Raw genomic sequence first — 23,721 nt, 5'->3', positions numbered from 1 at the left:
GCAGACGCTTAACCATCTGAGCCACCCAGGCGCCCCTCAGAATGTGTATTTAAAAATATGGTCTCAAATACTGCATGATCTGACTTAAATGTGGAATCTAAAAAAGTCAAACTCTGAGGAGCAGAGGGTAAAATGGTAGTTGCCAAGGGGGGAGTGGAGGAAATGCGAGAATGTTCGTGAAAGAGTTCAAAAATTTCACACAGGTAGGATGAGTAAGTTCTGGAGATATAAGGTAAAGCAGGGTGACTAAAGTTAACAATATTGTATTATGTACTTGAAATTTCTAAGAGGGTGGATCTTAATGGTTCTCAGCCAAAAAAAAAAAAAAGATAACTGAGGGTATGAGCGTATGTTAATTAGCTTGTTGTGGTACGTATTTCACAATGTACACATATATGTAGACATCACATTTTATACCTTAAATATATACAATTTTTATTTGTCAATTTTATCTCAATAAGACTGGAAAAAAAGAAAATAAAAGTAGGGTCTTTACAGAGCTAATTGACTTAAAATGAGGTCATTAGGGTGGGCCCAATAGAACTATGTCCTTATAAAAAGAAGAAATTTGGACTCATGGTCTTGTACACAGGAAGAAGGCAGAGATCCAGGTGATACATAAGCCAAGGAATGCAAACCATCAGAAGCCAACCCCACCAACACTTTAATTTCAGACATCTAGTTGCAATGATTGAGACAATAAATTCTGGTTTCTTAGGCCACCCAGTTTGTGGTAATTTGTAGCAGCCCCAGCAAACTAATACAACAGGGTAAAAAGCTCTTGTAGTACATGATCACAAGAACTGAAAAGTATTTTTTTTTTCAACAGCCTTATTGAGATACTATTCACACACCGTATTATTCACCCATTTAAAGTGTATAATTCAATGGTTTATGGTTAATTTTAAGTAGTAAAATACATATACCATAAAGTTTTGCCATTTTAACCATTTTAAGAGAAGAATTCATTTTAAGTGTAGAATTCAGCTATTAATTACATTCAGAATGTTGTGCAACTATGACCACTATGTATTTCCAAAACTTTTTCATTATCCCAAAGAGAAATTCTCTAACCATTCAAGAATAACTCCCCATTACCCACTCTACCTGGTCCCTGGTAACCTTGATTCTACTTTTTATCTCAATAAATCTGCCTATTCTAGATACTTCAGGCAAGTAGAATTGTACAATATTTGTTCTTTTTTGTCTGGCATCTTTCACTTAGCATAAAGTTTTCAAGATTCATCCATGTTGGGCCATGTATCAGAGAGTCACCCCCTTTGACGGTTGAATGATATTCCATTGCATGTAAAAACTATATTTTGCTTCTTCATCTGTTGATGGACACTTGAGCTATTTCTACCTTTTGATAATTGTAATAATGCTTCAAAAAACACTGGTGTACAAGTATCTGTTTGAGTCCTTGCTTACAATTCTTCTCACCTAGGAGTTGAATTGCTGGGTCATGTGGTAACTCTATGTTTACCTTTTTGAGGAACCACCAAACTGTTTTCACATTCTTGCAAACACTTGTTTTGTTCCTTTCATACCCTCCCCTCCCACCCCATTTTAGCTATCCTAGTAGGTATGGAGTAGTATCTTAACTTCATTTCCCTAATGACTAATGATGTTGAACATCTTTTTGTGGGCTTATGGACTATTAAAATATCCTCTTTGGAGAAATGTCTATTCAAGTTATTTCCCCATTTTTTGATTGGGTAGTTTGTCCTTTTGTTGTTCAACTGAAGGACTTGTTTATATATTCTGGTTATCAAACTCTTACCAGATACTTGATTTGCAAATAATTTCTTCTATTTCCTTAAAAATGTCCTTTGATGCAATGCACACAAGTTTTTATTTTGATGAAGTCCAATTTATAAAAAAAATTTTTTTGCTTCTGCTTTCAGTGTCATAGTTAAGAATCCATGCCATGGTCATGAATACTTACCCACGGTTTTCTTCTAAGAGTTCTATAGTTATAGCTCTTATATTTAGGTTGATCCATTTTGAATAAATTGTTTTATATGGTATGAAGTAGGGGTCCAAATTTGTTTGCATGTAGAAATACAGTTGTCCCGGCACATAAATTGAAGGGACTGTTCTCTTCTCACTGAACAGATTTAGGACGACATAAAAAATCACTTGGCCACAGATGCAAGAGTTCACTTCTTGACTCTGAATTCTATTCCAGTGGGTTGTGTTTCTATTCTTATGCCAGTACCACACTCCTTCTGTTTCTGTAACTTTGCAGTAACTTTTGAAACTGGGAAGTTTGAGTCCTCCAATTCTGTTTTTCTTTTTCACAACAGTTTGGCTGCTTGGGGCCACTTGCAATTCCATATGAATTTCAGGATTATATTTTCCATTTCTGCAAAAAGGGCTGTTGGAATTTTACTAGGAATTGTGATGAACTTGTACATGACTTTGGGTAACACGGACATTTAAACAATATTAAGTCATCCTAAGGCAAGAAACAACAAATGCTGGAGAGGTTGTGGAGAAAGGGGAACACTCTTACACTGTTGGTGGGAATACAAGTTGGTACAGCCACTTTGGAAAACAGTGTGGAGGTTCCTCAAAAAATTAAAAACAGAGCTACCCTATGACTCAGCAATTGCACTACTGGGTATTTACCCCAATGACACAGATGTAGTGAAAAGAAGGGCCATATGCACCCCAATGTTCATAGCAGCAATGTCCACAATAGCCAAACTGTGGAAAGAGCCGAAATGCCCTTCAACAGATGAATGGATAAAAAAGATGTTACTCAGCCATGAGAAACGATGAATACCCAAACCTTTGCATCAACATGGATGGGACTGGAGGAGATTATGCTAAGTGAAATAAGTCAAGCAGAGAAAGTCAATTATCATATGGTTTCACTTACTTGTGGAACATAAGGAATAGCATGGAGGACCTTAGGAGAAGGAAGGGAAAAATGAAGGGGGGGAAATCGGAGGGGGACATGAACCATGAGAGACTATGGACTCCGAGAAAAAAACTGAGGGTTTTAGAGGGGAGGGGGGGTGAGGAAATGCGTTAGCCTGGTGATGGGTATTAAGGAGGGCACGTATTGCATGGAGCACTGGGTGTTATACGCAAACAAAGTATCATGGAACACTACATCAAAAACTAATGATGTATGGTGATTAACATAAGAATAAAAAAATTTTTAAAAAAAGAAAAAAAATTAAGTTATCCTAACCATACATGTGGAATGTCTTTCCATTTATTTACGCCTCCTTTAATATCTTTCAGCAGTGTTCTCTAATTTTCAGTACACAAGTCTTTAACCTTCTTGGTTAAATTTATTCCATGGTACTCTATTCTTTTAGCTACTATTGTAACTGGAATTGCTTTCACAATTTCCTCTGGATTGTTCATTGCTGGCATATAGGAACACAACTACTTACTGCGTGTTGGTCTTGCAACCCTGGGGTTGCAAAAGACCTATTCTAGGTCTTTTGTCTCTCCATATAAACGTTAGGTTTAGTTTGATGACATCCACAAAAGGACTTGCTAGGATTTTGACTGGGAATGCATTAAATCTACAGATTAAGATGGGAAGAACTGAATCTTGATGATATTGAATCTTCTTATCCATGAACATGGAATATCTCCATTTATTTAGTTCTTCTTTGATTTCTTTTATCAGAGTTTTATAGTTTTCCCCATATAGCTCTTGTGCATATTTTATTATATTTATACCTAAGTATTTCATTTTTATGGGTACTAATATTAATAGTATTGAGTTTTAAATGTCAAATTCCACTTGTTCATGACCGTTATACAGGAAAGTGACTGGCTGTGTATTAACCTTATATCCTGCAATCTTCCTATAATGGCTTATTAGTTCCAGTTGTTTTGTCAACTTTTTTTGATTCTCTATATAGATGATCATGTCATCCCTGAACAGACAGTTTTACATCTTCTTTCTGAATCTGTATACCTCTTATTTTGTCTTCTTGTCTTACTACATTAGCTAGGACATCCAATACAATGTTGAAAGGTAGTGGTGAAAGGTACATCTTCACCATGCTCTTGATCCTAGTGGGAAAGTGTCAAGTTTCTCACAAGTATAATGTTAGCTCATTTTCTGTTAGATATTCTTTACCAGGTTTAGAATTTATTGACAGTTTTTATCTTGAATAGATGTTGGATGCTGTCAGATGGTTTTTTTGCATGTATTGAGATGATCATGTGATTTTTATTTTTTAGTCTATTGATGTGATACATTTTATTCACTGATTTTTTTTTTTTTAATTTTGAGCCAGTCTTGCATACATGGGATAAAAATCCCACTAGGGCATGGTGTGTAATTCTTATTACATATTGTTGGATTCAATTTATTAATATTTTGTTGAGGATTTTTTCATCTGTGTCTATAAGGCATGTTGGTCTGTGGCTCTTTTTTCATGTAATGTCTTTGTCTAGTTTTAGTAGTGTAATGCTGGTGTCACAGAATGACTTAGTAAATATTCCCTCTGCCTCTGTCTTCTCAAAGAGATTGTAGAAAATTAGTATGACTTCTTCCTCATGTTTTGTAGAATTCACCAGTGAACATATCTGGGCCTGGTGCTTTTCTGGAAGGTTATTAATTATTGATCCAATTTCTTTAATAGACAGAATCCTTTTCAGATTATTTCTTCTGTGTCAGCTTTGGCAGCTTGTGTCTTTCAAGGAACTGCTCCAGGGCGCCTGGGTGGCTCAGTTGGTTAAGCGACTGCCTTCGGCTCAGGTCATGATCCTGGAGTCCCGGGATGGAGTCCTGGGATCGAGTCCCGCATCGGGTTCCCTGCTCTGCGGGGGGTCTGCTTCTCCCTCTGACCCTCCCCCCTCTCATGTGCTCTCTCTCATTCTCTCTCAAATAAATAAATAAAATCTTTAAAAAAAAAAAAAAGGAACTGCTCCATTTCATCTAGGTTATCAAATTTGTGTGCACAAAGTTATTCACATTATTCCTTTATTAACCTTTTGATGTACATAGGATGTGTAGGGATGTCCCCTTTTTGATTTCTAATATTAGTAGTGTCTTCTCTCTTTTTTATTTTTGGTTTTATCTGTATTATTTTTTATAATAAGAGTTTTAAAAATATAGCAGAAAGCACAGCATGCAAAACAGAGCCACTATATTCTTTGCAAAAAGATTTATTACAGAAAAGAGAAGAAAACTAACGAGAAACTATAGTGTCAAGAGAAATGCAAGTGTATGAAATAATATAAACTATTATTGACAGGTAATCCCCTTCTTTTCAAGTATCCAGGGAAGTTATTAAATTTATATAAAGTACTCACCCCTATGCTTATAAATTTGAAAATCTGTTTGAAAGACATTTTTACTGGAAAAATGAAAGTGAACCAAATTGTCTCAAAATGAATGAAAAATAAAGCATTAATAAAGCTACAGTATAACAAAGAATGTGTTATAGAAGAATTCTTTCAGATTTCAAAAAGTTTATTTCCATGAGTACAAAGAAAAGGGAAAGCTTCCCTTTATATAAAGTTAACATAACCCTGAAACAAAACCCAACCAAAAGAGCATACAAATAATAAAATCATAGACTCATCTCAGTATAAATTTAACAAAACTTGTTAATAAAATGTTAACAATCCTAACCCATTGCTGTATTGGAATTCGATTATTGTATGAGCAACTGATTCCCAAAGGTTAGAACAGTTTAATGCTGGGAGGCTTGTTGATATAATTACTATCAAAAATAGATGAAAGGGATCTCTTTTTTTCTTAATTAGCCTGAGAAAAGACTTAACCAATTTTACTATCTTTTCAAAGAATAAGCTTTGATTTCATTGATTTTTTTCCTGTTTCCTGTTTTCAATTTAATCAGTTTTGGCTCTAATTTTTATTATTTGTTTTCTTCTGTTTACTTCAGATTTAATTTGCTCTTCTCTTTCTAGTATCTAAAGTGAAAGATGATTAATTTTAGATCTTTTTCTTTCTATATATGCATTCAATGCTATACACTGCTTTTACTATATCCCACAAATTTTAGTAAGTTAAACTTGTTTTCATTTCTATTTAGTTCAAAATATTTAAAAATTTCTCAAGACATTTTCTTTAACTCATGTGTTATTTAGAAGTTATTTAGAAATATTTTGGAATTTTTTCCAGCTATATTTCTGGTGTTGACATCTAGTTTAATTCCACTTTGGTGTGAGAGCAGCCGTTGAATGACTCCTAATCTCTTAAATTTTTTTTTTAAAGATTTTATTTATTTATTTGAGAGAGAGAATGAGATAGAGAGAGCATGAGAGTGGGGAGGGTCAGAGGGAGAAGCAGACTCCCCGCTGAGCAGGGAGCCCGATGTGGGACTCGATCCCGGGACTCCAGGATCATGACCCGAGCCGAAGGCAGTCGCTTAACCAACTGAGCCACCCAGGCGCCCCAATCTCTTAAATTTCTTAAGGATTTGTTAAGGTTTGTTTTATAGACCAGAATGTGTGGTCTATTTTGGTGGATGTTCCATGTGAGCTTGAGAAGAATGCATATTCTGCTGTTATATGAAGCAGTCTGTAGATTTGCCTTATATCCATGTGACTGATGATGCTGTTGAGCTCATCTATGTCCTTACTGATTTTACGCCTCCTGTCTTCATTCATTTCTGAAATAGGGGTGCCGAAGTTTCCACCTATAATAGTAGATTCATCTGTTTCTCCTTGCAGCGCTATCAGTTTTTGCACTCACACATTTACATGTCTACGTGTTAAGTTTTGCTACGTCTTCTTGAATAACTGATTCCTTTATCATTATGTGATGCCTTTTTTATTCCTAAAAAAACTTTCCTTACTCTGAATTCCACTCTGAAATTAATATAGCTACTCCCACTTTCTTTTCATTGGTGTTAGCATGATATATCTTTCTTCATCCATTTACTTTTAATCTATATCTGCCTCTATATTTAAAGTGGGTTTCTTGGGCGCTTGGGTGGCTCAGATGGTTAAGCGTCTGCCTTCAGCTCAGGTCATGATCTCCAGGACCTGGGATAGAGCCCCACATAGGGCTCCCAGCTCAGTGGGGAGCCTGCCTCTCCCCTCCCTCTGCCTCTCCCCTCCCTGCTTGTGCTCTCTGTGTCGTTCTCTCTCTCTCTCTCAAATGAATAAAGAAAATCTTTAAAAAAACAATAAAGTGGGCTTCTTATAGACAACATACAGTTGATATTTTTTGATCCAATCTGACACAATCTCTGTTTTATAACTGATGTACTTAGACCACTGATATTCTAAGTGACTACTGATATTTTTGGATTAATATCTACCATATTTGCTACTGTTTTCTATTTATTGCCCTTGTTCTTTATTCCTATTTTTGTCTTCTACTCCTTTTCTCTCAACACTTTAAATATTTCACCTCTACTCTCTTCTTGTTTGCATGAGTTTCTAAGAAGTCATGTGCAATCCTTGTCTTATATCCTCTATTTTTTTGCTTTGGCTTTCAGGATTTTTGTTTATTTTTGACTTTCTATAATTTGAAAATGGTATCTCTAGGTGTAGTTCTTTCCGCATTTATCCTACTTGGTATTCTCTGACCTTCCTGGATCTGTGGTTTGGTGTCTGATACAAATTTGGGGAAAATTCTCAGTCATTATTGTTTCAAGTATTTCTTCTGTCCCTTTCTTTCTTCTCATTCTGGCATTCCCATTAGACCTATGTTATAACTTTTATAGTTGCTCCACAGTATTTGGATATTCTCTTCTTTTTTTTTTTTTTTTTAATCTTTTTCCTTTTTGCCTTTCAGTTTTGTCAGTTTCTACTTAGATATCCTCAAGCTCAGAAATTCTTTTCTCAGCTTTTCCTTTTTGGTTCTTTCTTAGAATTTCCACCTCTCTTTACATTGTTCATTTAATTCTTCCATGTTCTCTACTTTCCCATTAAAGCCCTCAGCACATCAATTAATCATAGTTTTAAACTCCCAATCTCATAATTTCAACATCTCTGCCGTATCTGAGTCTGGTTCTGATGCTTGCTTTATCCCTTCCAACTGTGTTTTGTCTTTCAGTATATCTTATAATTTTTTGTTGATAGGCGGCACATGATGTGCTGGGTAAAAGGAACAGCTGTAAATAGGCTTTTAGTAATGTGGCAGTAAGTTGTGGGGAAAGGGGAAGTGTTCTATAGTCCTAGGATTAGATATCACTGTTTTATTGAGCTGGTGCCTCTGGACTATAAAAGTCAGACAACCTTGTCAGCTATTCTCTCCCCCTTAGTTTGGACAGGATGACTACAGCAGGTTGGGATTGGGTGTCTTCCTTCTCTCAAGTCCACTGGGCTCTGATAAAACTTGAGCAAGTTCAGTTCTGGTTGAAGAGTTTCTCTTGAGGGCAGACCTTGTTAAGAGGAACAGGATACTCTGGCATATTTCAAAATGGTTTCCCCTATTGTTAGCACAAGGGATTTTGCTCCGATACTCATTGTGAGAACCTGGTAGAGGTCCAGGAGGCAAAACTCACAAAAGCACCCCACTGACTGGGTTCCCTGGAGATTTTATATCTCAGACCTGTCTACACTGAGCCTCTAATGATTTCTCAGTTGTAGTTCAGGTTTCCAAACACTGGCACTGATTCCTACAAAGGTTTCTGCTAAGTTGTGAGTCTCTGTATTTGCCTGTTAGTCTCTCCAAATTTAGGGGCAGCACCTTATTCTGTGATGTCACTTCTCCTACAGGTATAAGAAGAGTTGTTGGTTTTTCTATTTATTCAGCTTTTTACTTGTTCAAACATAGTGGCTTCCAAGCTTCTTATATGCTGGACTGGAAACTGGTAGTATTCTTTTGAATATTTTTATATAAAGGGTCATGTGATCTGTGAACAGAGATAGTTTTACTTCTTCCTTTCCAGTTTGGATGCCTTTTATTTCTTTTTCTTGTCTAATTCCTCTGGCTAGATACTCCAGTAGAATATTACATAGCAGTGGTAAACATGGGCATCCTTGTCTCATTCCTAATGTTAGGAAGAAAGTTTTTGTTTGTTCAACATTGAGTATGATGTTAACTGTGGACTTTTCATAAATATCTTTTATCATGTTGAATATGTTTCCTTCTATTCCTAGTTTTCTGGGAGTTCTCATTTTGAAAGGATGTTGGATTTTGTGAAATGACTTATGTGCTTCAATTAAGATAATCATCCCCCCTTCCAGGTCCTATTAATGTCATGTATTATATTATTTTTTTACATTGAACCACCCTTATGTTCCTGAAATAAACCACTGTCATGGTGCATAATCTTTTAAATATGGTTTTGGACTTGGTTTGTCAGCATTTTGCTGGGGATTTATACATCTATATTCATTACAAATACTGGTCTGTAATTTTCTTTTCTTGTAATGTTCTTAATATGGCTTTGGTATCAGGGTAATGCTGACCTTAAAGGATGAGTTGAGAAGTACTTCCTACTCTTGTCATCTTTGGAGAAGTCTAAGAGCGATTGATGTTCATTCTTCTTTAAATCTTTGGTTTAATTCACTAGTGGAAGCATCTGGCCCTGGACTTTTCTTTGTCAGAAGTCTTCTTATTACTGATTACATCTTTTTGTTATATGTCTATTAGATTTTCTATTTTTTTTCTTGAGTCATTTTAAGTAATTTGTGTGCTTTTAGCTAACGTTTTGTCAATCTTGTTTATCTTTCAAAAGAATCAACTTTTCAATTCATTCTCATTATTTTTCTATTCTCATTTTATTTAACTCTGCTCTAATCTTCCTTTCTTCCTTCCTTCTGCTAGCTTTGAGTTTCCTTTGCTCTTATTTTTCTAGTTCCATAAGATATAAAATTATGTAACTGATTTGAGACCTTTCTTCTTTTTTAAATATAGTTATTTACACCTATAAATCTCTGAGCACTGCATCCAGTGTGGTGTTTTCATTTGATTCCTCTGTAGGTATTTTTCTAATTCCCCTTGATTTCTTCCTTGATCCACTGATTAAGGGTATCTTGTTTTATTTCCACATATTTTTTAACATTCCAGTTTTCCTTATGTTACTGACTTTTGGCTTCATTCCATTGTGGCTGGAGAAGATATTTTGTATGACTTCAATCTTCTTATATTTTTGAGACTAGTTTTGTAGCCTAACATCTGGCCTATCCTGGAGAATATACCATGTGCCCTTGAGAAGAATGTGTGTTCTGCTGTGTTGAGTGGAAGGTCTAGTTGGTTATAGTGTTGTTCAAGACCTTTTTATCCTTACTGATCTTCTGTCTATATGTTCTATGCATTATTGGAAATGGGATACTGAATTTTCTGTTATTCGTTCCTACAGCCTTTTAGAATGGTCAAAATAGGTTTCAAAACCAATTCAAAATAGGTTTACAAGAAATTAAACCAAGATATTCCAGTTTTAGAAAATATCCTCAAGAAATTATAGTATGATAATAATCACAGCCAACTTGCTGAGCCTTTACTTTCTGCCAGGCCCTGGGCAAAACATTTTAAATGCATTAACATTGGGTAGTTCTATTATTATCTCAAATTTATAAATGATACAAGCGATTATGCACATTTGATTAGTCAGTAAATACATGTGATTCAAAGCTTTCAGAGCAGCAGTGTTTATTACAGAAAAAAAAAAAACTAGACTAGTGGCTAGAACGTGGCACTGAGTTAGAAAATCCATATTTAATAATAATCCATATTTAAACTATACTTTATCACTTATGACTACATAATCCTTAACTCTTTTGGGTCTCAATTTCCTCAAATGCAAATAATCTCTAAGATTCCTTCTAGTCTGTACTTTATGATTGTTTGTTACCAAATCACCAAAACCAGTGCTGGAAATAAAACAGTCCCTGACTGAAAATTATTTGAGACAGTAATGTAATGAGTTCCATACACTAATCCTGTTACAGAAGCATAAGTACATAGGAGAAACACCTCTACTTGGGAAAGCTGACCAAGACTGTGCAATCATGATAAAGCAAAAACTTAAAAACAAATAAATCAATCCCTAAAATAAGAAATAAAATCTAGAGTTTATATATATAGTAGAGAAAACTCATTTGCAACCACTAATATTCAATAGTCAGAGAAAAAGTTCTGACCAATTCTACATTCATTCATTGATTTAACACAGTTATTAAACAAGTATTAAAATCTGGCCCTGAGCCAGGTTAATACTATATCTACATGTTTTCAATAGGTTTGGTCACAGTTTAGGCAGGGAGACATTTTGTGGATAAATACAATAAAAGCTATGCTAAAGTTATTAACAGAATTCTATAGTAGCACAGACTCCCTGAGATGACATTCAACTTGATTCTTATATTTGCCAGATGAGTAAGACTAGACTGTGCATGGTTATGCAAGTAGAAGGTGTAGGTGAAGGCTGGTGGACAGCACAGAGGAGACGGTTTTGCTAAGGTCAGAGTGAAGAAAAGGCAGGCATCATATTCAGATTTTAATTTAGTGTTGTAGAAATAGGATGTCAATTTAATCCCAATTCTCTCACTTTGACATATACATTATCATCAAAGCTAAGAGTTATTGAGCGCTTTACATATATATGCATATACTCCCTACATAAAACCAGTAAGATAGGGTTTTACAGATAGGAAAATTAAAGCGGAGGTTAAATGTTTTGTCCAGCATTACATGGCTAGTAACTGATGAGGCTAGGAGGTAAAACCAAGCAGTCCAACTCTAAAGCTGACACAGGATTTCCCTTGCTAAGCACTTCTGCTGAGATGTGTTGGCCCATGCCCATTATCATCTCATCCCACCTAACAGAAGTATCTGCAGAGCTATCCTTGAGCCTCTCCTATGTCATTTATAAAATAGAGGGTCTGGTTATCTAACCATGCCCCCCAATCTTGTCCAGGTGTGCAGTCCTTCCTAAATATTTTGAGCTCTTTTCCAATAGAGTTCTTCTCTGCACTAAACACAACCTTCCCTTTCCTTCCAGAATGATGAGGAAGTCTACATCAGCTTTCTACTAGTAGGAATGAGAATTAAGAATACTAGGTTTGAAGGATAGCTAGTTTTTACTCCACGTCAAAGAGAGTACATAAATTAACACTCCTGTTAAGCCTAAAGAGAAGAAAATTAATTCAACTTCACAAAGTGAAATCAGACGCTACCTTTAGTCCCTCCAATTCATTTTCCAGTTGCTTAGAATAGTGCTCGCTCTGTTCACGCAGTTTCCTGTCTTTAGATGCTTCAGCAGCCACAGCTTCTGTATGAACTTCCAGCTTTAAAATAAAATTAAAAGAGCAGATGTCATGGTTATAATTGTTTTTCCAATAAAATGCTTTTCCCCATGGGAATTTACCTTATAACAAGAAGATAACTCAAATGTTGAAATTCGTATTTAATAAAATAACCAAACTAAAAAAAAAAAAAAAGGTTTTCAACAATTAAAGAAGGAGCTATACATTATTCCACCAATCTGAAAAAGCAGCTTTAATCACTACCCCATGGGCACTAGAAAATCTGCCTGACTACTAACCTCTTTTTTGGCTCTCTCTGTTCTGCGCAGTTCTTGCCTTAAGCTTTCAACTTTTTGCATCACCAGGTCCACCTCTTCTTCCTTATCTCGGACATGGCGAGCAAGTTTCTGTTTTTGGGTGTGCAATTCTGTTAGCCGCTCATTGATCTCCATGAATTCCTGCATGGCCAGTTTCCTCTGACAGTGTGCGTCTTTCAGCTCTTTGGACTGGTTTTTTAATCGCTCACTAGCCTGGACTAGTTCCTACAGTTTTGTAAAAAGAATAAAGTTACCAATTCTGCAACCTAGGGACCAATTTTGGCCATCAAAGTAGCTATCATGAAGTCAAGAAGAGCCAAAATTATTCATCTGAGGACAAAATTAAAAGAAATCAACTACTTCTGAACAGATATGAATAGCAGGGTGCTCTGTTATTATTCTCGATTCCTGATGCTAACATGCTAAACTGTGATGAACAGCTGATTTAATCTGCCAGTACCTTAGATTCTACAAATAAATAGAGTATAGGAACACCAGATACGATGGTCAAAATAAAGGGTATGTGCTACGGTGAGCGCTGTGAATTGTGTAAGACTGTTGAATCACAGACCTGTACCTCTGAAACAAATAATACATTACATGTTAAAAAAAAAAGAAGATAGTAGGAAGGGAAAAATGAAGGGGGGGAAATTGGAGGGGGAGACGAACCATGAGAGACTATGGACTCTGAGAAAGAAACTGAGGGTTCTAGAGGGGAGGGGGGTGGGGGATGGGTCAGCCTGGTGAAGGGTATTACAGAGGGCATGTATTGAATGGAGCACTGGGTGTTATTCGCAAACAATAAATCATGGAACACTACATCAAAAACTAATGATGTAATGTATGGGGATTAACATAACAATAAAAAAATTTAAAGAAACATATTAAAGAAACATTTTAATTATCACTTCAAACCATTTAAATAATAAAATGCAATCTGTAGTAGGCAGCAGGGGAGTATGGAATTGTCCATCTCTGTTGTAATATTAATACCAATTAAAAGATTTTGTAATATTAAAAAAAAACTAATGATGTAATGTATGGTGATTAACATAACAATAAAAAAATAAAGATTTGAGAAATGGAATGGATATTTGTGAGATTTTAAAAAATTATACTGAATCATTACAAGTGACAAAAAAACAAGGAATGCTCTTATGTGGAGACTAAGCCTTAGGCCAGAAACAAGGAGAGAAAGCTAAATAAACTCCCGGATCAAAGTGAGAAACTTAGAGGGAGTTAAAGCACTCAAGTCTGCCTTCTGGCAAAAGGAAATGCAAATCATTTTTGAGTAAAGAGCCTCAATGAAATGTAGGATTTTTATGAGCACAGTAATATGAGCTCACAACCATAGATTCCCAAACACCCAAAGAACAAACAACCATAAGGAAAAAACAGAAACAATAAAAACAAACTCCAATGGTATTTGGACATTAGAATTATAAAATATTAACATAAAATTCGTATGTATGAAACATGTGAGGAAGTAAAAAGAAATCAATTTAATGGGAAAATGACAAAAGACTATTAAAAATGACCAGGCAGATTTATAAAACAACTGTGTAGAACATTTAGAAATGTAAAAATATAAGTGTTAAAATTAAAGACCTGAATTCATCAATGCAGTAAGCTCCACATTTATGAATCAAGAAAAAAATGTTAAAGCTCAAATCCAGAAACTTTTAAAAAATAAAATTGTGTAGCACCAAATAAAAATAAATGTCCTTAAAAGAAATCAGTGAAAAAAGACAAATCACCTATTTTCCACCCTCAAAAACAAAAACAAAAAAGGATAGACTAAGAAGTAACAATAGAAACAGGGGGAAATGTTTCTAATGAGATAAGAAAGTAATTAAAATTGTACACCCAGAAAAATTCCTTTTCAAGTAGGAGGCTAAATAATTAGATTCATATAAACAAAAACTGACAGAGCTTATCACAATCAGATCTCCACTAAATAGGAACGTCTGAAGATTTACTTCAGGAAAAAGAAAAATAATTTTAAAAGCAAAGTATAATGACAGAGAAATGGAGGATTAGGAAACCGGTAAACATAAATGTGAATGTAAACAAACAAGTGAATGAGACTGCATTACAAAAATGTCTCATCTGGACAGTAAACAAAAAGGATATAAGTAAAACATTAGTAAAAAACACCACCAATGTTGGGAAGACATAACAGAGTTAAAGGTTTGGGAGGTATGGTTTCAGATACTAAATTTAGACTTTGTTAAATATGCATGATAAAATTCAAGAGCAACTACTAGAAATTGTTAAAACAAGTAGTGAGTAAAGTGGGAAGAAAAACAAAAAAACCCCACTCCAATTAAAATTCAAGAAAAAATTTTGCAAGATGAAAAAATGCTGGAGATTCATTGCACAACAATGTGAATGTACTTTACACTATTGAACTGTACATTTTAAAAATGGTTAGGAAAGATTTTATATTATATGTATTTTACCACAATTTTAAAAAGGCAAGAAAGGAAACAAAGATAGGCACAGGAAAAGCATCATGACAAACATAAAGCAGAAAGTAACTTGATAGAAACATGTCTATACACATTAGTAGTCAAAATAAATATAAAAGGGCCAAATTTGTTATACCAAATTAAAAAAATAATATCTAGACGTTAATAGAAAAAGCATTATTATTAAGGATAGAGAATGTCCTACACAATGATAAAATTCAACACTAGAAAGAAATGCTATTCTAAACTTTTATGCATTCCACAAGACAGACTCAAAATAAATTATGAAGAAATTGCCAAGAACATCATAGAAAAATTGGTAAACACACGACCATAATGAGAAGTTTCGATTTGACAATCATTAATAGATAAACCAAGCAGTTAAAAAATAGTGAATATAGAGAAGATAATCAAGCTTCATATGTAGAAGCTTGCACCCAATATTGCACCCTATTCTTCTCAAGCACATAGTGAACATTTAAAAATTGTTGGCGCCTGGCTGGTTCAGTTGGTAGAGTGTGTGACTCCTGATCTCAGGGTTGTAAGTTCAAGTCCCACGCTGGGTATAGAGATTACTTAAAAATGAAATCTTAAAAAAATAATAATAAAAGTAAGTAAAAAATAAAAAATGTTAACAGTCTGTCTAGGCCATGAAACAAGTCTCAGCAGATTTCAAAGAACAGATATTAAAGATCAAGTTCTTTAAAATCATCACCATTAAAATAGAAATCAAAGGTAAAAAGGCTAAATTCCATAATAACTCACTGGTCAAGGAGAAAAGTCATAAAGAATGTTAAAATATTTAGAACTAAAAACAAAGTGAAAATAACAAAAAACAACAAAAATGTTTAGTAGATATATTAAAACTTGAGGATGCAGTAAAAGGTTTACTTAAGGGGAGATTTATAGCTTGAAATACTTACACTGAAACTTAAAAAACGGTTTAAATTCAATGAAATTCCACATAAAAAGAGACAGAACACATTAATGCTTCTGCCAATATGAGAAGATAATAAAAATCAGGACATAAACTAAAAAACAGAAATGTTGGGATAACGAACATCAACAAAGGCAAAAGATGGTTCTTTGAGAAAATAAAACAGGCAAACATCTGGTGAGATCAAACAAGGAGAGAATAATAAATGCAAAAAGAAATAATATTAAGAAAGGAAAAAGGTTATAACTACAAACCTGGAAGAAATCAAAAAAGCTAATGAAAATATAATGAAAAATTTTATGCCAATAAATTTGTTAGCTTCTGAAATGAACGAATTCCTACAAAAATACAATTTATCAAAACTGTTTCACAAAGAAATAGAATGCCTAAATAGCCCTATAATAATTAAAGTACCTAAATCAATAGTCGACAAACTTTCCCTATCCCCTCAGTGAGAGAGAATTCCAAACTCAGATGGTTTCACAAGTGATTCCTCCAGGGTTTCAAGGAATAAACATTCCTCTTATACAAACTTTTACAAAGAGAAAAAAGAGGCAATGCTACCCAACTCATTTTATGAGACCAGTATAACCTTGATATCACAAAAACACCAGAGTAGAAAAAAATTACAAGCCAATCATATTGATGAAAACAAAAAATCCAACAACAAAAAAAGACATTAGCAAATCAACTCCAGTGACATAGATAAGCATGAACTCTGGATAGACTCCTCGTGTTAAAATTCCAGCTCCAACTTGAATCTCAGATCTGTACCTCTGAAACAAATAATGCAATATATGTTAAGGAAAAAAAAAAAGAAGAAGAAGAAGGTAGCGGGAGGGGAAGAATGAAGCGGGGGAAATCGGAGGGGTAGACGAACCATGAGAGACGATGGACTCTGAAAAACAAACAGGGTTCTAGAGGGGAGGGGGGTGGGAGGATGGGTTAGCTTGGTGGTGGGTATTGAGGAGGGCACATTCTGCATGGAGCACTGGGTGTTATGCACAAACAATGAATCATGGAACACTTCATCTAAAACTAATGATGTAATGTATGGGGATTAACATAAGAATAAAAAAAATTAAAAAAAAAAGAGTGCACATGAATTAAAATTACTTAAATCCTTAAAAAAAAAAAAAATTCCAGCTCCACCACTTTCTAGCTCTATGACCTTGAGCAAGTGTATTTGACCTCTCTGTGCTTGGTCTCACCATTTATAAAATGAGAATAATAATAATCATAATAATAATAATACCTAAATCACAAGGCTCTTACAAAGATTAAATGATCTGATATATGCAAAGCACTCCAATTACAGTGCTATTACATAAATGTTACATATACTGGCGTATTATTATTTAGGAGATAATACACATGCAATTTAGGTTTAACCCAGAAATGCAAAAATGGTTTAACATTAGAAAAAGTCTGTCAATGTAATTTACCAAACCAAGTTATTAAAAAACAATCATTTAATTACATCAATAGATATTAACAAATTTCTAGAAATTGGTTGCAATAGTGTATAGAAAAGCACATTTAATAAGTCCAATACCCATTCTTGATAAAAATGACCGCAAAATTGGAATAGAAGATAACTTTCTTAACCTGATAAAAAGTATTACCAAAAACTTACAGAAAATATTATTAGTGGTGAAACAGTAAAGGCATTTTCTCTGAAATCAGGAATAAGACAGGGAAGCCTGCTATCACGAGTTCTATTCAACACTGTACTGTGGGTTCTAGCTAATACAGTAAGACAAGGAAAGAAAGAAAGGTCATAAAAACCAAAAGAAGAAACCAAACTGTCATTATTTGCAGAGAACCATAAAGAATCTCAAATATATTAGTACAATTAATAAGAATTTAGCAATGATGCTGGAACGAAATCAGTAAGAAAATATAATTTTAAAGATACCATTTAAAATATCAAAAAATAGAATAAATTTAAAGAAAGGCAAATAAGACATGCATAAAATTTCATGAAAAAACATTTTAAAAGATGTTAAAGATATGGAGAGATACACCATGTTTGTGGATAGAAAGACTATGGGGCTCTAGATAAAATATTTTTGTATTTTTCTACAGATAGGCCTTTGTAAACAAATTTTACTGAAACTTGGGGCCTGGGCTAAAAGCAAGCCTTGTAATTTCTGACTAATTTAGCGTGAGAAACTCCAAAGAGATTTAACTCCTGGATGTACGTGTTTATACTTCAACGGAGGTGGGGAGAGAGAGAGGAGCCTGGATCAGGGAGTGATCCTCTTTATAGAGCCTGAGACTCTGGGCTTATCTTTCCACTGAAGTGATTTATTTATATTTCAAAGAGTCCTAAATCCTTCTCTTTACATTTCCAAGGAGACTCTCAAAAGGGTAGGTGGAGATGTGGGGGGAAGTAGGAAGCATCCACCACTCTCCTTTATATAAACACCCTGACTCACTTTTTCAGGGTTCCTCACATTCACAACATAGACTCCATATATCTAGGGTTTTGTCTATCCAGCTCTCATTGCATTGCTACCAGAGGTAAGAATTAGCACACAGAGGAGGGATGTGGTTATTTGTGCTCTACATACATCACAATACTACGTTCTGCTCTTGAAATCTGTGTGTGCATTTGGAATAATATTAATAAACACAGATAGTAAGAACTTAAGTAAGAACTTAGTAAGATAGTAAGAACTTAAAGATTCAATACTGTAATGATGTCAATTCTCCTCAAATTACTCTACAGATTTAATGCAATTTTAATCAAAATCCCATCACAGTTTTTAAGGAATGAGATGTAGACTCATTCATAAATGGAAATGTAATATATGACAGAGGTTAACTTGCACATCACTGTGGAAAAGAGGGGCTATTTAGTAAATGAACAACTGGTTAGATACACAGGAAAAACTAAAATTGGATCCTTATCTCACATGATATGAAAAAATAAATTTCTGGTATATTAAAAATTTAAAGATGAAAGAACAAACTTTAAAACTTCAAAATAAAAACAGAACACTTTAAAAAAAAACTGAGAATTTTTAACCTCAGATTTCTTACACAAGCCAGCAAAACTTTAAAAAGAAAAATTGAAAGACTTGACTACATTAAAACTAAGAACTTCCATAAAGAAAGTGAAAAGACAAGCCACTAACTGGGAGATATCTGTAACACACAACTGACAAAAGATTAATATAGAAATTTTCAAGAATTCTTAACCAACCAATAAGAAAAAGACAAACATCCCAACAGAAAAATATACAAAGGATACTGAGAGGCATTTCACAAAAGAAGAAATATAAATGATAAATGGGCATATGTAAGATACTAAACCTCATTAGTAATTAGAGAAGTTAAGACCTTATAACAAAACATCATTCTAGACTTAAAATATCAATTTCAACTAGGTTGGCCAAAATGATATATCTAGTAATACGAAGTATTGTTGAATAAACACTAGGTGGTGGGAGTGAAAGTATAAATAGGTATAATCAGCAGAAAATGATTTGGCATTATCATAAAAAATAGAATATCTTCATTACTTATGATGCAATTATTCTACTAGTGTTTGTATATGCAAGTGTGTGCATATCAGCATATACATTCAAGAATGTTCATTTACAGTAGTTGCCAAGTATAAGCAACCTTAATGTCTATACACAAAAAATGGAATAAGTAAATTCTGGAGTGTTCACGTAATAGTATACTATACAGCAACTAAATGAATGCTTTATAGCTATATGGATGAATATTAGAAATATAATGAGTGAAAAAAACAAATTGCAAAAAATTGCATATACCATTTTATAAAGCTCAGAAAAAATCAACACTAAATTATATATATATATTTTTTTTAATTTCCTATGGCATTAAAAATTCTTTAGCCACCAAGCCACACTATTCCATCATGTGAATTGGTTGGGCATTTCAGTTCTTCCTAATATTTTTCTTCTATAAACGTGGTGAGAAATTTCTCGGTGAGCAAATCTTTGAACGTCTGGTTATCTTCTTAAATTTTGACAAATGGAGTTTACTATATCAAGTATTTCAGTATTTTAAGGCTTTGGATACTCTTTGCAAATTAGCTTTCCAAAAATAATATATCAGATTATAATCTCATCTTCAGTATTTGGCACTGGCATTTGTATTTATTTTTATTGAAGTATAATTAACATACAATGTTACAGTAGTTTCAGGTGTAAACACAGTGATTCGACAATTCTATCCATTACTCAGTGCTCACCATGAGAAATGTAACTACCATCTGTCACCACATACATTTATTTTATTATATATGATATATTGTTTAGAGATATACTAATATGTAATAAAAATTTTTCTCAATAAGGAAATGACTGACATAAAATTTAGAACAGTGATTACCACTTTCAGGGAAGTAGGGAGAAAGGGATAAAAAAAAAAAAAGACCGGCCAGGGCTATGCCACAAAATTGGTGATGTTCTATTTCTTAAGTTAGATGGTAGGTTCAGAGGTGTGCGTTATATTATTTGCATCAAAACTCATGTAATGTTATACTTATTCTTTTAAATGTATCAAACGAAAAATATTTTAAAAGGAGTATCTGCTGCCTGTAGGATATTAAGCAAATCACTCAAAATTCTTTATCAATATGTTTCCTTATAGCACTACCTTCTTCTCAAAATATACTAAAAGGATTTTTAATATTAAAACTTATTAAAATTGCCAAGATATATGTTACTTTATATCTAGATATCAGATTCTCATCCTTTTTATGTTTACTAAGTTTGGCTGAATAGTCCTACATTTAAATACATAATAATTACCAATAATATTACTATAATATTATTAAAACAAATAGAACATGTTATAAATTTGAATTATTAGATTGGCCACGAATTTAAATGGGTCTGTACACCACATTGCTTGTAATTGCATTAAGAAAAAAGTAAAAATATACTAATCTAATTCAATTTAACCCTTATATAGTTTTTCTCTTAGTCTTTCTGATTAGCTTCCTCAGCAAAAGGTTATTTGTTTTATTTTTAATTGCCTCCATTTCTTTACTGGCAGCAAGACTTCAAAATCTTCCCCAAAAAGAAATTCAATTATATACTATATCATTGAATACAATTTATACTATGCCATAAATCACTCATTTCTTTATTGTGTTGGCTAGTATTAATTCCAACTTTTTTTTTACTTGTTTATGAAAGGCAAAATACATACACTGAATGGTTTAGGTAAAGTATTCTTCTCTGGTGCTTGAATATTATTTGCCCTACTGGATGTGTTAGAGAGTCTTTGCTATTAATAAATTTTGTTGATATTCACAAATACTGTTTGAGTGTTAAAGTTCTTATGAAAATAACTTTAGCTTGTTCATCCATGCTTTGAAAGATAAACTGACATTTTAAAAATAATTAAAACACTAAAGAAATTTTTTTATTATAATCTTTTAAGAATGTTCATATCAGCAAATCACAATGAAAATATGCCTACATTTTTAATTTTTCCATAGATACTAAATATGGCTATTTGCTTATTCTTTTTTATATTTTTCAATAACATTTACTTTTAATCAAGTCCTTTGATTATTAACTTTTCAAAAGAACGATTCTGAACTTTAAAATCTTGAGAATATAAAAATTTCTTCATTACTAGCTATTAATCAAATGACATACACCAAAATAATTCTTAAATTTTTAAACCAACATTTTACAGACAAAATATACGTTAGGTTATTGTAATCCACTAGGAAAGCTTTCGGTATACAAATTAAACAAGGTTAAAAATCCAAAAGCAGCTTTAACAATCTATCCATATATTTTTACCTTGTTTAATTCTTCCCTTTCTTGTTGTAGTGTTTTAATTTGTTTTTCATAAGACTTGACTTGTCGAAAAGTATCATCTAGCTCTCTCCTCACAGAGTTGGCTTCCTCAAGTTGTTGCTCTAAGTGACTTGATTCTAAAAAGAGAAAACAGTGGTTATTTTATTATTTGTATAAAAACAAATGTTTGAAACCAAGGTTTTACACAACCAAATTTTTTTTTTAAATATTTTGTATTTGGTTTTAGGCTTATGGACACCCCATACCACTATGACTATGACTCATGACTCATAACAATTAAATGCTTAGCCAGTTCACTGTAGAGACCTGCATAGCTAATGCCAGTGTGGAGATGTGCAAAACTTGTATACAAAAATGCCTCACATTTCCATTAGAAAAAGAAGACCATACTTCCAAAAAAGTACCTTCAGAACCAATTAAAAGCTTAAAACTAATAAAAACGATAAAACCAACCAAACTGACAGAACAGTGTTTCTCTATAGATGGTTATTAGCATTCATGTGCTGATGTTAGTCAAATTATTACAAGATGGCTGTGCTTCTAGTGGGTGCAGATTTCCAGCCCAGTTTCACTAGTGGTCATTTGAAGAACAAACTGATTTCTTTTTTTTTTTTTTTTAATTAACATATAATGTATTATTTGTTTCATGGGTACAGGTCTGTGATTCATCAGTCTTACACAATTCACAGCACTCACCATAGCACATACCCTCCTTAATGTCAATCACCCAGCCACTCCATCCCTCCCACACCCCTCCACTCCAGCAACCCTCCGTTTGTCTCCTGAGATTAAGAGTCTCTTGTGGTTTGTCTCCCTCTCTGGTTTCATCTTGTTTCATTTTTCCTTCCCTTCCCCTATGATCCTCTGTCTTATTTCTCAAATTCCTCATATCAGTGAGATCATATGATAATTGTCTTTCTCTGATTGACTTAACTTCGCTTAGCATAATACCCTCTAGTTCCATCCAAGTTTCATTTTTTTAATAGCTGCATAATATTCCATTGTATATATATACCACATCTTCTTTATCCATTCATCTATTGACGGACTTCTAGGCTCTTTTCATAGTTTGGCTATTGTGGACATTGCTGCTATAAACACTGGGGTGCATGTGCCCTTCGGATCACTACATTTGTATCTTTGGGGTAAATACCCAGTAGTGCAATTGCTGGGTCATACGGTACCTCTATTTTCAACTTTTTGAGGAACCTCCATACTGTTTTCCAGAGTGGCTACACCAGCTTGCATTCCCACCAACAGTGTAGGAGGGTTCCCCTTTCTCTGCATCCTCACCAACATCTGTCGTTTCCCGACTTGTTAATTTCAGCCATTCTGGCTGGTGTGAGGTGGTATCTCATTGAGGTTTTGATTTGGATTTCCCTGATGCCGAGCGATGTTGAGCACTTTTTCATGTGTCTGTTGGCCATTTGGATGTCTTCTTTGCAGAAATGTCTGTTCATGTCTTCTGCCCATTTCTTGATTGGATTCTTTGTTCTTTGGGTGTTGAGTTTGATAAGTTCTTTAAAGATTTTGGATACTAGCCCTTTATCTGATATCTCATTTGCAAATATTTTCTCCCATTCTGTCAGTTGTCTTTTGGTTTTGTTGACTGTTTCTTTTGCTGTGCAAAAGCTTTTCATCTTGATGAAGTCCCAATCGTTCATTTTTGTCCTTGCTTCCCTCGGCTCTGGCAATGTTTCTAGGAAGAAGTTGCTGTGGCTGAGGTCGAAGAGGTTGCTGCCTGCGTTCTCCTTTAGGATTTTGATGGATTCCTGTCTCACATTGAGGTCTTTCATCCATTTTGAGTTTATTTTTGCATGTGGTGTAAGGAAATGGTCCAGTTTCATTCTTCTGCATGTGGCTGTCCAATTTTCCCAACACCATTTGTTGAAGAGACTGTCTTTTTTCCATTGGACATTCTTTCCTGCTTTGTCGAAGATTAGTTGACCATAGAGTTGAGGGTCCATTTCTGGGCTCTCTATTCTGTTCCATTGATCTATGTGTCTGTTTTTGTGCCAGTACCA

The 23,721-nt window shown here is 34.0% G+C and overlaps 1 protein-coding gene across 8 annotated transcripts in view; it reads right to left on the bottom strand.

Annotated features, from left to right (window-relative positions):
- CDC42BPA (CDC42 binding protein kinase alpha) overlaps nucleotides 1-23,721 on the bottom strand; it is a 330,947-nt gene that overhangs the window by 108,216 nt on the left and 199,010 nt on the right. For 7 of the 8 annotated variants that reach the window (XM_044915969.1, XM_044915970.1, XM_021689881.1 and 4 more), the window contains exons 12-14: nucleotides 21,680-21,813; nucleotides 12,453-12,695; nucleotides 12,085-12,195 (exon numbers count right to left, since the gene is read on the bottom strand). In XM_044915969.1, coding sequence (XP_044771904.1) covers nucleotides 12,085-12,195; nucleotides 12,453-12,695; nucleotides 21,680-21,813 — 488 coding nt within the window. The remainder of the gene's footprint in view (nucleotides 1-12,084; nucleotides 12,196-12,452; nucleotides 12,696-21,679; nucleotides 21,814-23,721) is intronic. The other variant, XM_044915973.1, reaches the window with a different exon arrangement.

The sequence above is a fragment of the Neomonachus schauinslandi genome, chromosome 6 (assembly GCF_002201575.2).
Source record: "Neomonachus schauinslandi chromosome 6, ASM220157v2, whole genome shotgun sequence".
In the NCBI taxonomy this organism is placed as follows: Eukaryota; Metazoa; Chordata; class Mammalia; order Carnivora; family Phocidae; genus Neomonachus; species Neomonachus schauinslandi.
The sequence above is the reverse complement of the archived record's forward strand: the minus strand, read 5'-3'. Positions and strand labels throughout refer to the sequence as shown.